Below are 16,717 nucleotides of genomic sequence, written 5' to 3'. Positions count from 1 at the left end.
TTGACATAATAAAAAAAAAAAAGGGGGGGGGGTAGAGTCAGCGTACAGGATCTGCGTGGTAGAGCTGCCAAAATGCTTTACTATATTGAATGAAATTTGAAATGACTATAGTATTCAAATGAATTCTATGGATTTGATTCGACAATTGCTGTAACATTAAAAAAATTTTTAAAAGGTGGAAAAACTCAACCATAAGCTACAGTAACTCTTACTTTCTTGATACAGTTTTTACTTTTGAAAATCAATTTTCATTGAAAAATCATTCCTAACAAGCTATGTAAGCAAAAATAGCTACTGTCACAAATAATTCCAAGTTTACTGCACAACCAATGAAAGTTTCACATTGTGCAAAAAGTGCTGACAGACAGTATAGGGAAATCTTTTGGTCTCGTGGCTAATAATCCAACCGTGTTCGCTGTACAGGCTAACTCCAAACTGTTGTAATGAAAGCATAGCTACTTTAATCTTGATAAATATTTTCTTTTAATGACAGTAGCTTTGTAAACAGCTACTAGCATTCAACCCATGTCAACATCTGTCATCGGTGTGAAAGCTGTTACCCCAATATCCATAACTTGTGCTTTCCAGCCCAAAGTTATTGGGCTCCTCCTCACATGATCACATTATAGAGAATACTCTCATGTCTCTGACTAGATTTATTCAAACTTCCTTAGCTGTCACAACATTGACTGCTATGGACTCCAGATATGTACATGTATTTGTAGACGCTAAAATAATCACCATTAATACTTGTTATGATGATGCAATAATAATCCTGTTCATAGACGAAAATGAGTAAATACTGTTGTGGTAATATGGGGTAACACAGCCAACATTCCCAATTCTATCTTCCAGATCTCTATGAATGCATCCATCTGATAAATTCCAATAACTTTGGATATACATGGTGTTTTTAAGTAGAATGCTTTTGTTTTGAAGATGTAATTCTGAATTGTATTTTCATGTTCTAGAGTAAATTTAATAATATTATGTGCTTTCTGTCAAAAAAAAAAAATTGAATGAAATTTAATCAAACTGTATCTTCACTCGTGTTGCTGTGTACTTAACTACCATTTTTGACGATTTACATACAATAACACAGAATGCAAGCACATCACTGCTCCCACTATGGAAAACATAAAATTTAAAGAAGATATTTTAATCAAAGAGCAACACTCCTCCATAATTATTATATTATATACAGTAGCTTACCAAAGCCACTGAGGCACACAGCTTACATACTCTTAAGGCTTGCTCTGCAATTTATTTTTGTTTTGAAAATATGACTAGTAAAAGGCAGATTATCTGGAGAGGTGATGTCTAGACCCGTCCCTTGCGACGCTTCTGATTGGCTGTTGACAAGACAATTCCAGGGCTGGAAAAACTCAGTCTCTCAAGAGAGTTCACATAGGCAGGATGTATGTTCCACCACTCCTGAGGGATACATCTTACAAAAGTATCCATCAGGAGAGGCCTAAGTGAATCTCGAGAGACTGAGTTTCCAGCCCTGTAATTGGCTTGTCAACAGCCAATCAGAAGCATCGCAAGGGATAGGCCTAGACACCAGATGCACGGTTGATGTGAATCTACTATAGTCATATGGCACTGCAGTAATACGATCATATCTGTGAATATAGGATGCTTTCCAAACAAGAGGTTTCAGGCAGTAACAGATATATTTTCAACCGTTTTGAACAGCATCCTTGGAGCTGAAGAAGGCAGCAAATCATTCAAAATTTACATGCACTGAGCAATTTTTTGAGGTCACTGGGATGAATAGTGACACTCCCAATGCCTTTCAAGTCCAAATGCAGCCCCAATATGGAGGGGGGGTGAAAAAGAGAGAGGAAGGGGGTGACTTGTAACAGTAACCAAAAACGACAGATATTAGCATCAAACCCATAGTTTTCTTGGTCGCCGAGATGAATAGTGACACTCCCAATGCCCTCCTAGTCAAGTTCAGCCCCAATAGGGAGGGGGGGTGAAAAGGGGTGGGAAGGGGGGTGACATGTAAAAGTAACTGAAAACCACAGATATTAGTGAAATCACCCATAGTTTTAAAGGTTGTTGAGATGAGTAATGACACTCCTGATGCCATTTAAGTTCAAGTTCAGCATCAATAGGAAGGGGGGTGAGAAAGGGTGGGAAGGTGGCAATGTAAAAATGACCAAAAACGACAGATATTTGTCTAATCTACAGATTTCAAAGGTTGCTGAGATGAATAGCAATGCTCCTAATACCCTTTAATTCCTTGTTCAGCCCTGATAGGAAGGGGGGTGAGAAGGGGTAACATAAAAATAACAGAAAATGAGAGATATTAGTATCTAATCTACAGTTTTTGAGGTTGCTGAGATGGATAGTGACACTCCCAATGGCCTTCAAGTCCAAGTGCAGCCCCAATAGGAAGGGGGGGATGAGAAGAGGTAAAGAGAGAAAAAAAAAAAAAAAAAGTCAAATGTCAAAAATTATGAATACAGGCGGTCCCCGGGATACGACGGGGGTTCTGTTCTAGAGACGCGTCGCAAGCCAAAAATCATCGTAAGCCGGAACATCTTCAAAAATCCTTAGCAAACCTTACTTTTAATGCTTTGGGTGCATTGAAAACTATGTAAACTGCATTCTTATGGCATTTTTCATAAAAAAAAACCTTCAAATATTGATTATTTTGCATTTTTGGTGTCATATTTCATCTCCCAGATGAGCGTTGTAGGCGTTGTAACCCTGGAACATGCGTCGTAACCCTGGAAATAACGTCTATTGACAGCGTCGTAACCTCGGAACGTCGTAAGCCAACACCGTTGTAACCCGGGGACTGCCTGTATTAGTGTCTAATCCATTTTTTAAGATCGTTGGGATGAACAGAGATACTCCTGATGCCCCTCAAGTCCAAGTTCAGCCCCAACAGGAATAGGGGGTGAGAAGAGGTAAAACATAAAATGTCAAAAATGCTGGGCAATGTAACTGAAGCAACAATCTTAACAGAAGAGAGAGAGAGAGAGAGAGAGAGAGAGAGAGAGAGAGAGAGAGAGAGAGAGAGAGAATTTTCCCGTGCAGCGCCAGGTTGGTCAGCTAGTAGTATATAAAAGTATTACGAAAGCACACTCACTATGTAGTGTAAAGATAACATGAAAATTTTTTAATCAATTTGTATTTTTCATAACTAAAAAAACTCCAGTCTTAACATTAGGATATTCTAGCACCTGCTGGCAATCCAGTAAAATTAATAAAAAAAATAAAACTTGTATCATCCTAGGACTATTGACATCTGTGCCTGCTCACGGGTTATTAGGTAGTTCCCACAATGCCTTACCATCCAGTGAACTCATCATTTACTTTCTTACCGCCTTTAAGAGAGGACGTGATTTTACTCTCTTTAAAGCTGGTCTAGATTGCCGGTTTCACAAGAAGTTTCAATTCCTCAGGTTCAGCTTCAACCCACAGGAATTACACCATTTATTGATTCATTCCAAATCTTAAAAGTTCAGTACAGCAAAGAATTGCAATAAGAGTTGCATACCCTGAACACTGCTGTACCAGAAATTATGTGCCTCGGGTCACTAGAGGCACAAGCAACAACTTTCTCCCAGTTCCATAACACTTCACGTGTAACTGACTTTAACATAGTTTCAATACGAACTTTGAAGTCATATCAGGGATATTTTCATGACACAGTATTTTCATGACATGGTACTTGAATAAAATTCACAAGACAGCACTCATAAGACTTGCTGCATGGCCCAAAATCAATTAATTGGCCACTTATCAGGCCTCAGTTCTATTTTGAGTGAGAAGGATTGTTATCCATGGGATTTCACGATGGTACTACTGCTAATCCAGGATGTTCTCAGCCCTGGTGATTCCCACTTTTTCAAGTTAGGGAATAATAGGATAATGGAGATTATGACCCAACAAATCAGTATGAAATAAGTGAAAATGATGTAAGCACATACGTACTATAAATGGGGAAGAAACAGAGATAGCATTAGAATGTCTTTCTGCTAGTGTCGTATTTTTTAGGGTTTTCCAGCGAAGAGGTTGCCTCCTGGGCAAAATTTCCATTGCTAGATGCTCCTCCACTCATTTCTAGCAGAATGCTGTAGTATCTGTAAACTGGCTGTGGCAATTGGACAGATGTTAACTTTTTTATACCATATGTATGTGCATGTCACCCTTTCCTCATTTGCTTTTGGTTTTTCTTTTTTTTTGACTAGTCCGGGTATTATGTTACTAAACATCTAACCCAGACTGGAAAGGTTGAAAGAATTCTTAAGATGATCAAGTACATAGCCTCCAACACAAACATACAGTATAGCCCCGGACCTCAATGCTAATCCATTATAGAAGCAGCGACAAGATGCGATTTAGTCAAGATCTGAATTAATTTTTCCCACAAGAATTGACTGAAAATGGAATAATCCATTCCTGACCATTAGCTATCACTCTAAACTTGCCTTTTTATACAAAACATTACACATACACAAATTACAATGAAATAAGTTCAAGTGTTGAATAACGAATCATACTGGATACTTGTTTTCATTTTTAAATATATACTGTATTAAAATAACTGCCCTATTTACGCCCAATGCAGCCATATTACCGATGGTTGACTGAGCACCATAGGCTAGACTAGGTGCGTAGTATGTAAGGGGTAGGCACAATTATTGTTGCTGATAATAAAACATTGAAAATCAAGCCTAATTATTACAGCAAATTAATAAGATATCAAAAATAAACTGAATTATGTCTGTTATCATAAAGTTAGGAAAAGTTAAGTCGCCAGCTGGTGGCACAAACAGACGTAAACAAACCACCATACAGTCTACTGGAATACTGTATACAAAATCACTTTAAAATATCTTTCAATACATGATATGACATTAAAAAAATTTTTTCATAAAATATCCTTGTTAAATATGGGCACCTTTCATAGCCTCTTTATGTTTTATGAATGTGATGTTATTATTGGCGGAGTAATACCCATTGGAAGTAGATCCTCATAAGCGTATTCCTTTAAAATTGGAAAGAAACCCAATATTAAGGACAACTAGGGAACTATCAATGTCAGATAACTGGGGAACTGTCAGTACGTATCACAAAACCCTTTAGTTTGATTATAAAATACTACCAAGAAAATATTACCCCTTAGTAAACAACAAGTCTCGTAAGTCAAGCACGACTGGCAATTACGAATAATGAGCAGACTGCAAAATGTTTTGGCAGGCAAAGCACTGTCTGAAACTGACAACAACACATGCAATGCTTCATTTAATTTACTACATGTACATATAAATAAAGTAGCAACAATTCTTAAACCCAGCTTTCTTTCATAAATTTCCATTTGGCAACTAAGACAGTGATCATATTGGTAAAATGAAATCAGCTGATTATTTTATAAATGTAAACAAAACCATAATGCAAATGGCAGATCACTCCGTTCACATTATAATTTGATAATATGGTGCAACAGTGTCTCTCACTCTCTCTCCATAATTATGATGATACTCTGTCTTCCACTAAGATATTCCAGGTTTTTGAATTACGGATGAAGCTATTGTAAACACGTACTAACAAAAAAAAACAAATCGAGAAACGGCCGATTGTCGACGTTATTTGCAGTCACTATAAAATCAAATCAAAATAACAGAGCAGGTGAAATTGATGTTCAGAGCTGGTAAAATTGCACTCCACACTTATACAATCAAGTACTGTGCAAGCTTTAAACCCGACTTTGTAATTTAACAAGAAAAAAGTATCTCTTAACCGAAATTTTGAGAATGTAAACAATATCAAATGCAAAAGGCGTACGATGACTATGCTTATATTCTGTAATATATATTTAACTTTTTCAAATGATCATTTTAGAATACTGATAGAGATCATACACCTGTAACAAAGTGAGAGTTCACTCATCCTAATATCTAATTATGGTACTTATCCCCAGTAATTGCTGTAATTACAGTTGTTTTGTTTACAGTATCGAAAGTTGTATCGCCAGTGATTCACTTGAATAATCTAACCTACAGTTTTTACTATTATTGCAGATGTCTTGTTTACAGTGCCATTAGTTGTGACGATAGTTAACTATTGACACAACTATGACACTTCAAGGATTAGACTATCATTAAAAATCTCAGCAGGGTTTTAAGGTTCACACAAATGCCTCTTTCAAAATAATTTTCAATAATCTTCCTAAGTTTAAATAGTGGTTCTTACCGTTTTCCTCACCAAATGGGCATGTGAATAACGCCAACTAGCGATGACTGACCGAACCACTTTTGTTTTAAAAAAATTATATGATTCATTGGGTCGGATTCCAGTTTTATGTTTGAGCTCAGACGCAAAAATTTACTTAAAATTTCTTGTTTAAATCCAATTATTTTGAGTTCTAGTAAGAGCAAGGACCAGGTCTCTACTGTACTGTCAAGACAATAAAAAAAAATCCTTTCATAAAAGTTGCATGCATGCAGAGTCAAGTCAACTCAAACATGTCTAAACTCTTGCCCATGTCATGGCTGACTAGAATGTGACTATATACTTGGATCTAAAAGTACATCACAAGCAATCCACTGCTTCTTTCAAGTATATTGGCTGTCCGTCTTTCAAGTATGTATATTGGCTGTCCGTCTTTCAAGTATATTGGCTGTCCGTCTTTCAAGTATATTGGCTGTCCGTCTTTCAAATATATTGGCTGTCCGTCTTTCAAGTACGTATATTGGCTGTCAGGAAGTTCTTGATCACATTCAAGGTCTTTCAAGTATATTGGCTGTCCGTCTTTCAAGTATATTGGCTGTCCGTCTTTCAAATATATTGGCTGTCCGTCTTTCAAATATATTGGCTGTCCGTCTTTCAAGTATATTGGCTGTCAGGAAGTTCTTGATCACATTCAAGGTACTTACAGTGTATAGACTTCAAAGATCAATTTTGCAGCAACTTTAAAAAGTACAGTAGAGAAGACTGGTCTGTAATACGGCAATAAACACCTATTGCTCTTTGAAACAGAGCAATATTTAAGCAAATAAAATATCACGAGTTTAGGAGAAAGATCCCTAGACGTCTTACAAAGTAAAGAAGAAAGCCCTCCTGGATCACTGCCACACTATCATGACAGAAAGAGGTCTACAAGAGATAAAAGTCATATGGTCCTATCAATCTACTTGTACTTAAGTGTCAAGGGGTAACAAACATCACTATCAATGAGTATGTAATGTTCATCTTACCACTAATAGCATTTGTTCTCATCCTAATTTAATAATAAATAGATAGCACACTTTTATCTAATGAATATGGTAACCCTGAGTTACATTTTAAGTCAAAAGTCCCCTTCAACCACCTTGATATTATGTCAGTACTTTAATAAGTCATTTCACCCACACGTTTCTGGCAAAATAAAACTAACATCTCTGAGTATGTTTTGCAACATCCAATTTAGATGAAAATGGTCATCACACAAATTTTACTGTCCTATATGTTAGGTAAAAAGTAAACACATTTTACTGTCTTATACGTTAGGTAAAATGTAATCTCTGAAATTTCAGCCTTTTAAATGTTAGGTGCTTTCTTTTGCTTTTTCTTGACCATGGAAAACTAAAATTAAAGGTGCAAGGAACTAACTTCCTATATTGATGAGGAAACATGATGCCTTCAAACTAATCTATAATGGTTTTTATTTTTTTTTAAACCTTGAGTTGGATAGTGAACTTTAATTCTTTGGGACAGATGCACTCCACAACTCTAATACAGATTTTAAGTTTTTTTGGGCCGAGATACTGTAATTACTGATAGTTGGGGAAAGTTTAGTTTGGCCCAGCAATAATGACTTACTTTATATTTACATTAATCAACACTGTAACCCAAAGATCGACAAAGAAAACCAATCTATTTTTGGTGAAGCAATTAAAAAAAAACTCATATTTTGGAAACTTAAAAATCTATGTTTCACATCCTTTATTTTCCCATTATGAAACAAAATTTGGTGTAGATAACATTAATAAAAAGACAACATCCTAAGTTTTAAGGGTCTTGATCAGCTGCGTATTTTATTTAGATACATAATATTAACGTCATTATGAGCCTGATGTAATGATATTTTGAATGTTAAACTTTGAGATTCCTATACCATCATCATTATCATCCCAACTGTAAGGATTCCAAAGAGCCATCTTCATCCCAAATCTTACAATTCCATCCCACCCTTGAGATTCTGATTGTGTCATTCTCATGCCAACCCTTGTGATTCCTACATCACCTTCATCACAGTTGGTGGGTTTCTGACGACATCATTCAAAATCAAATCCTTAGGGTTCCAATGCTACCCTCATGCCAACATCTGGGATTCATATATTATACTCCTCATCCCAACCCATGGAATTCTGATAACGTTTTCAGCCCAACCACTGAAACTTCAATTACTATCCTAATCTGTTACAGTCCTGATTTAAAAATGTCAAAATGATCCATTAAATTCAAATCACTTGGACTTCTTAATGTTCCTCATTTTTAAACTTACAAGTGTATAAGCATTTTGCTTCATACTGCCACCATTACCAGCTTTATACCAGAATAATACATTGATAACAAGCAACTAATTGGTCTGAGTGGATTTGCTCTTAATGACCATCAAAAATATCCAAGGGTTAATGCAGTACAGAAAACCATACTCAATACCAAATTCACCATGGGGATATGTATATATTAGTCCAAAATTAGTAAAACACAAAAATTCATGATATGCTCACCATCATCACATGCTTTTTCAGTGAGTTCCAGTCCAGTCCAATTACCTTCAACTTTAAGTCTGAGTTTTGTTTGTAAGTTTCCTTCTCCAGTCATCAACTTAACTCATTAACCTGTAATTTCTATCCATAGTTACAGTCCTATAAAATCCCCAAGGCATAAAAAGTAGATCATACTGTGTTAATCAGCTTTAATAAAGGGGGTGTTATGAACATACCTTCCTCTGCTTCTCTTAAGCCTTGGCCAAGATTTTATACGACACAAGTAAAATATCATACATACGTCTATAAAAGTTATACAACTAAAAGAGCTACTAAACTAATATATTACCTATACTAATAATCAGTCAAAGATAATTACCTGCTATCTTCATACTGCATTCCATGTGACTGCAACCTATGGGTGTCAAGGCTGGTATCACTGGGAGAGTTCTGGAGTGCTAGAGCAGCATGATTATTTACTGAAAGATTAGATCCTGACGCCCCTTGTGCCACACCATGGGCAGCAACTGATCCTTGATTACCACTGGGAGGGATGTGCTGCTGTAATAACTGATGCATAGATGGTGGAGGTCCCTCTGATATATTATCTGAGCTCAAAAGTCTGAAAAAATATAACCTATCTCAGCCCCCGAAAACCTGCAGATCTAACTACTCTAGTAGGAACAAAGCTACATACTGTTACCTCACAAGTAAGCAGTATGTGCATCATTCCATTTTCATTATGAAAAACTAATGAAATACAAGATCATTGCTAGACTAAGACTTAAACCCTTAAACACATCTATAATTACAGTTCAATTATCTGAAATTAAGCAACATAAACAGAGCAGCAATTTACAAATGATTTGGTAAAGTAGACATAAGGTAAAACTTTAGGATATTTTTACATACTTAACTACTCAAGTAAATCTTTTACCAATGAGCATGCACATTCCAATTTAGTATGAGTAGAATATAATAAATGAAAGTTGACCATATGACTGTAACCATACACTTAACTGTCAAAAGAATGAAAGTAAAAACTGCAACAATGAACTCACCTAAAGGGTGAAAAAAAAAGAGCTTACAATATACAAAAATAGAAATTTTGGTAACAAAACTATGGTAAAACCTATATGATTACATGAAGTGTGAAAATAGATATGATTACATGAATGTTACTTGTCAAGACAGCCTTGGAGAATATTTCATAACACCCACCTTCAACAAATATAATTATTTCCAGTACTGAAATATAGCTCATTCAGCATTTCTCAAACAGGACACACACCAACTTCTCTTGCAGTGGGGAAACAGACAATTCACTCACCAGTTCTAGCAAAACCAACTTAATACCCTTTTAACCACCTAGCTGCTCTGAAGGAAAGGATTTACATCTAGGTCACATCTGTAGGTTTCCCCTAGTTGGGATGTATTATGAGAATGATGCTTCAAAGTCTATAGAACATTAACCCTTTCAGTATTAAAAATTATTTGCCTCCAAGGCCAACCAATGGTAAAACTATCACAAGAAATTTCCCTATGCAAGCCCTTTATCTGAGGTGCATGTAGCACAGACAGAACTCTTCTTGAGTGGCCAAAACCTGAAAGGGTTTGCAAATAGCTGAACCAGATACTTTTTAATATCAAAGCTGGTCCAAAGGATTAAGTTTTATAATGAGGATAACATTAAGAATTTAAGTTTCAAAGCCATAAGAGCAAAGGAAATGAATAAAAATGCGAAGGGTATTAAGTAAAACCACTGAGATTACAAGGATGTTACAAAGCACACCCAAGGAAGTGGCTCTTATGAAAATGAACTCCAATTGCTCCTGCTTCCTCCAGGACCTAGTCAGGCACACCAGAATATAATTTTTTTTTTTCATCAACACAACATGAATGCACCTCAAGATACTGTGTAACTCAAGAACAGATGTCAATAATGTCAACATTCTCATCATACTAAACGGGTAAAAGCCTTACCTTTCTGTTTACAAGTTTTTTTTACATTCGCATGGTCACACAACTTCTAGTGTAATTTCTAGTTCAGGTTAATTTCCTCATATTATGGGCAACATTCGCATTACTGCATGAACCACAGAAATGTGGGTGATGTGTGTTTAGACATAACATGGAATCCCTGAGTTACGACCTGGTTCTAAACCTTTAAACTAATGTTCTAAAATTACATTCCAGCTTCATGAGTTAAATTTTTAATCACTTCATTCTTGGGAAAGCAATGTCATAAGTCCTGTGCTCAAGATTTTTTTTTTTTTTAACAAAAATTGTCTGTTACTTCTTATTCTGTGCACTCAAAAGCCACTTCCCCTGCACATGAAAAGTCAGGGGAAGGATCTCAATACCCAACTCTACATGAATCATAGAAGTGACTTTGTGCTAAACTACATACCCAACAGTGATGCAGTTTTATTCTTTTTTTATTACAACATACCCACCAACTGAAAATCTTAAAACATTTCATACGGAGCCAATTTAATCTTTAAAATCTAAAGCCTTTACACTATCTACAAAATCCCATGTGGCCTGTGTAAGCCTAAAATAGCATGGCATATTACAGCATTCATAAATAAAGAAAACTATTTGACAGATCTTCAAACTCATGAAATACAATCCAATAGACAAGTTTTTGTTTTTTCAGTCAAGGAAAAGATAGCATTACTGATCTTGCCAGATGCCTAAATCAAATCAGCATGGCTGGTGATGTTCAAGATTCCTGTAAAATGTGAAGCAACCAAACCTTGACACTGCTAATGCACTTAACACTTGCCTTTATAATCCAAATTGCCATCAAGGATAACTTTCTGTATTTTAGACCAAGCCCCAATGAATGTTCCTATTCAAATTATCAATTTGACTATTAGTTTGTTGACACTACCACAAATGATCATTTGATCTGCTGACTCTCATTAATGATACATTCAAAGTGACATTCGAAAGCCCGTTTTCTCTAAGTTGCAATAGTACATTTGTAATTATGAAGGGTAAGCTATGTTACTAACAAAAAAAAAATAAAAATCCTAGCAATCAAGAGCATTACAGACTGCTCTCAAAAGTTTAGTGTTATTAACTTAGCACTTAAAACCACACAAAATTAACAATAACAATGGTAACTTATTAAAAGCTTGAATATATATAAATGTGAGATGAAAGTGAAAAGTAGTAGTTTGGAGATAAAACACTTCCCACAAAAAGATGAAAACAACAACCTTATTTAAGAATGAATAAAAAATATTTATGAGGAAAGGAAAATAGAACAGCAATATTTTCAGATATAAAAACTGAATGGTGAAGGTATTCTGCAAGTTCCTTCCCAACACTAAAGAGAACAGACTCTGAGAAAATCTTATAACTGATAAAGCCAAGAAAAAACAGACTAACTACCTCCCTTAAAACTAAGGAAAATTGAAAGGCAACTACAAAACAGAGCTCCCTGTAGGTCCCAATCCAAAGAGATCTATTTTTGCTTCTAATCTTCCCTCTTGGTTAGCAATAAATATATACGTACTTTTGTTTAGTTCCAGCCCCTATGACATGTTAAGTGCTACAGAAACAAAAATCATAGGATGTTTAACCCTTAATGGACAGATATACTCACATATGAAATAATAACAGGTTTTGGGTGGTTGACAGATTCACTCATGGTGAATATGTAACAATATTAAGCGGCATCGACTTGGGGGAATTTGGATGGGAAAGATGTGCTATTACTTCTTTAGCCCATAAATTCACTATTGGCAAGTTTTAGACTGGTTCAAAGGAAATGGGCACCTCAGGACACATAGTTGTGTACTTGACTTCAAGGAGGGACCTGCATTTTCTATCTTAATAAATTTACGTAAATATTTTACAACAAATAAGCTCAGAATTTGTTACTGATTTTAGTTCATATCTGTTTGAATATTGTGAGCTGTAATTACAATTTCACAAAAAACAAAATAATTTATTAGAAAAAGCATGGATAACTGGATAGAATTTACAATTGTCTTGTAAAAGAGGCCCCGCAATGGGTTGTAAATAATCATTTCAACTTCTCGTGGAGGGTAGAGAAAATTTTTTTATAAGATTTTCCTTACACCCTGTGCATTTGTGTATCTTCCACTTTCCATTGATGTGTTTTTCCTCAAATTGCCCAATCTCAAAGTTTCCCGAGCCTGGGGTACTGCATATTGATTTTTTTACCACAGCTCCTAAGGGTTAAATAATTTCCTAACTCTTGTGTACAGTCAGTCCCCTGTTTTTATGACAGAAAATACATAGAAACACTGAATGTCAAAGTACTAAGTCCGGAACTCACATGTTAGGAATAATCCTCTAAATATCATATTTAACCCAGTTAACGAGTGCCCATCTACAAGACTGTAGCAATCAAATTAACTAAATTCAATTTGACAATGCTTGTTCTTTGACGGTTCGATGCTAAGAGGCTGCCAAATTCTGAAGCTAATGCTACAATATTCTAGAATTCAAACTCCAAACACCTCATGATGAACCTGGATATTTAGGAAATCCTATTTCTAGCTGAATATTTTGCATACAATGCTTATTAGCACCATCAATCTAACTTAATTACTTCTGAGGGACTTTATCTCTACATAGGCCAGTTAGAATCTTCTCCATCAACGGTAATTAAACCACAAGAGTTACATTCCACGGCAGACTTACCTGCGCCTTGCCTTCAACACAAGGCAAGTCATCCAGACCACAAGAATGGAAGAACGAAGTTGAAGATGACAAGGTGAGAGAAGCAATTTCAAAATGGAAAGGCAAATTGGCAGCCAACACACATTAACACATAATCAATTCACAATGAATGGTAAGTTATACCAAAACCTAACTGATACGTATTATGTTATACTAAACCCAATCACCATACCAAATTGCAATACTGCATTGTATATCATTGAAAAAAAAGGACCTATTATAACATAGCAACTCACTGGAAAAAAGACTACAAGGCATAAAAACAAATTTGAGAAAGCCTCTGATATAACTTAAAGGAACAAGCCAATTACTTTTTCACTCAAATGCAAAAATACAAGGGAACAAAATGGAACAAAGCATAAAAAAGGGTAAATCAAGAAAAATGTCTGCAAAATGTTACCAGAAATACAAGTGTAGGTGATACAGCACCTTACCCTGAATGTTTTCACTATTATTATTAAAATAGCATTAAAAGAAAATGTGTCTCATCACTACAGTACTGTCAAAGTGCTCACTAGAAAATTTGTTCTTAAATAAAAGGTAAAAATAAAATGAGGTTCAGCAGAAGTTTACAAAGACAAGGAGGAGACCAAAACCATTATAGTCTAAAATGAAAAGACCCTAACCAACTAACCAGGAGGCCAACTGGAAGATGCCAAGAACATGTAGTACTACCTACAGTGTGCTAGTGATGCTACATAGCGACCCATTAGGTGGAGTATGGGCTACAAAACTGTCTATCCAGACGCAATCATATTAATCTGCATTCCAATTTCCAGTTCTATTTTTGTATATGCAAGTTGCTGAAATTTACTATTCACTACAGAAAAAAATAAAAGTAAAATATTCTGAGATTTAGAAAAGCAAAGTTGGTATAAATACTGTCCAGAAGCTAAGGAGTGTCTTAAGAGGAAGGAAGCAGATTGCCCTAAATTTTGACAAAAACATGTTTTTTATCCTAACTATAAGGAACTGGGGTGTTTTATTCTTCATATGTTTGATTTGGGAAGGATAAAAATGTGCAATATAAAGTTACAATGCGGGAGATGATACACAAGTAAGATAAGTGCCAAGGAACTAGGGTGATAAGAACATAATGTTAAGACCATAAAAACATGGAAAGTGAAATATGAAAATATGAAATTACCAAAAAGAAAAAAATCACTTTGATATATAGAATAACAAGAGATAAGGTAGGAAAATGAAACATTAACAAATAACAAAATACACTGGAACTAGTAACAGATGAAAAATCAAGTCAATAATCATGGAGTAAAAACATGAGCCTACCCTTACTGACAAACCAACAATAGATTGTACAGTATAGGATTCCATAGCAAGAACTTAAAAGACATAGCAAGAAGTGAAGTCATCTAATAACTGAGGTACAATTACTGTACCTAAGAAGCAAAGCTGAAGACTGGAATACAGTGTACTCTCCTACCACCAATACGAAACAGATACATTGTGAAAAAAAATTGCGATTCTACAATACCATTACATAGAAAATTAATACTTACACAACCATGAAAAGATTGTGACTTGCAATTATACTGTATGTTATAAACAACTAGACAGGTCATAGATTAGTTTCGCCAGACCACGGTGCCACACATTTTCCTTTATCATCACGCTGACCCAGAGCTTGTTCTTTAGTAAAAATTTATATAGAGAAACTAGCTGTACCCAGCCATGCGCGTTGCTTTGGCTCAGTCTGGTTAAAGGGAAAAGAAAGAAAAGAGAAAGCTCCTTTACACACTCTCTCTCTCTCTCTCTCTCATCTCTCGTCTCTCTCTCTCTCCTCGTCTCTCTCTCTCTCTCTCTCTCTCTCTCTCTCTCTTTCTTCTCCTTAACACCCTGTCTACTCTCTGTCACTTCATCTCCCTCTCATTCTCTCTCTGTCAACCCCCTTCTCAAACTCACCCTCTTTGATGGCATTGATGTTTACCCTTTAATAGTATACTTTTCCAAGTAATAAATCATATGTATACAGAAATTATGTATGATAAATTTGTAAAGTAACTAAGTTTATGGGTATAACCAGCCCAGTTTCACGGGTAGAACCAGTTCCGTTTCAGGGAATCCCTTCTCACCCCCACCCCCTTTGGAGGGGGAAGGTAGAACGAAACCCCGTTATACACACACACACACACATTTGAATGCAATGTGTCAAAATTTCAAAGCAATTGGTGAAAACTTTCAGAGATTTAAGATTTCGAACAAACAAAACATTTTCATTTTTATTTATATAGATAGCTACCAGAACATTGCAAGATTCTGACATGTATACTCAGGTTAAAACCATAGAAATTCAGATAAGAATTCATTTTGGGGCCATAATCTGACATTTGCTGTTGAGTTAGATTTGGACAGTTAAATGTCTAACAGTTTAAAAGGCCCAATATATTCTCATAACATAATGAAACACAATTATGTGGCAGAAACTATTATACAAGTGTATTACATGGGTCTCTAACTTCTTCTCAAGACATTACTGCTTCTACTGTCATCCCTTTCATAGAAAAGACTGACAATTCTAGAGAGTAATCTGTCTACTATACTGTTAACAAAATTGGATATTTGAAATGACGAGTAATCTGTCTACTTATAGTTGACAAAATTGGATATTTGAAATAGCAAGTAAATATGTAACTAAAGTCCTGCCTTATTTTTTCAAGACGTACTCAAAGTTGGCCATTTCCCTGGACTTTCATTTCCTTTGATGCCTTCAAATACACGGACCAACAGGGGTCAAAATTTATACAATCTTTCTATAACTCTTACTTCTGGCAGTCAAGCTAATATTGAAGTGCTTCCTGAACACTTATAATCAATCAAGATCACATTTTGATGATTGATTACTTCTATGCTGTAATTTGGCAATAATTAACAAGTAAATGATTTGTGGGCACATGTGTATTTATGAGAAGACATACTTGACACCAGAGGCCTTCATGTCATAATAGGTTTTACAGCATACTTTTGTTTTGGAGAGAGTATAACTTTATGAGTGCTGCCCCAGGAATGAGGTATTCTTTTGGTAAGCTGATTGGAGCTGTAATCTTCATTGTAACCTTCCTGTCTCTCTGATCACGTTTTCTATAAAATCTTTTGGTTTTATCCATATTGCAAACAGCATAGTTACAAAGATTACATTTAGGGATAAGGTGGTGGTCACTGCTTACGACTCTCAATAAATTACAATTCTAACAGATTCAGTTAATATATTCAGTTCATTACAAATTCTAAATTCAACAAGACTGGCTGTTTTGCTAATC

General features: G+C 35.5%; 1 protein-coding gene across 4 annotated transcripts in view; it reads right to left on the bottom strand.

The window, feature by feature from the left end:
* Nucleotides 1-16,717, bottom strand: part of LOC135227008 (transcription factor CP2-like) — a 193,976-nt gene that overhangs the window by 101,090 nt on the left and 76,169 nt on the right. For 3 of the 4 annotated variants that reach the window (XM_064266761.1, XM_064266762.1, XM_064266765.1), the window contains one exon: nt 9,097-9,339. The exons of the other annotated variant lie outside the window; for it this stretch is intronic. In XM_064266761.1, coding sequence (XP_064122831.1) covers nt 9,097-9,339 — 243 coding nt within the window. The remainder of the gene's footprint in view (nt 1-9,096; nt 9,340-16,717) is intronic. 4 annotated transcript variants of the gene reach the window in all.

Source organism: Macrobrachium nipponense, chromosome 15 (genome assembly GCF_015104395.2).
Source record: "Macrobrachium nipponense isolate FS-2020 chromosome 15, ASM1510439v2, whole genome shotgun sequence".
Classification (NCBI taxonomy): domain Eukaryota; kingdom Metazoa; phylum Arthropoda; class Malacostraca; order Decapoda; family Palaemonidae; genus Macrobrachium; species Macrobrachium nipponense.
The sequence above is the reverse complement of the archived record's forward strand: the minus strand, read 5'-3'. Positions and strand labels throughout refer to the sequence as shown.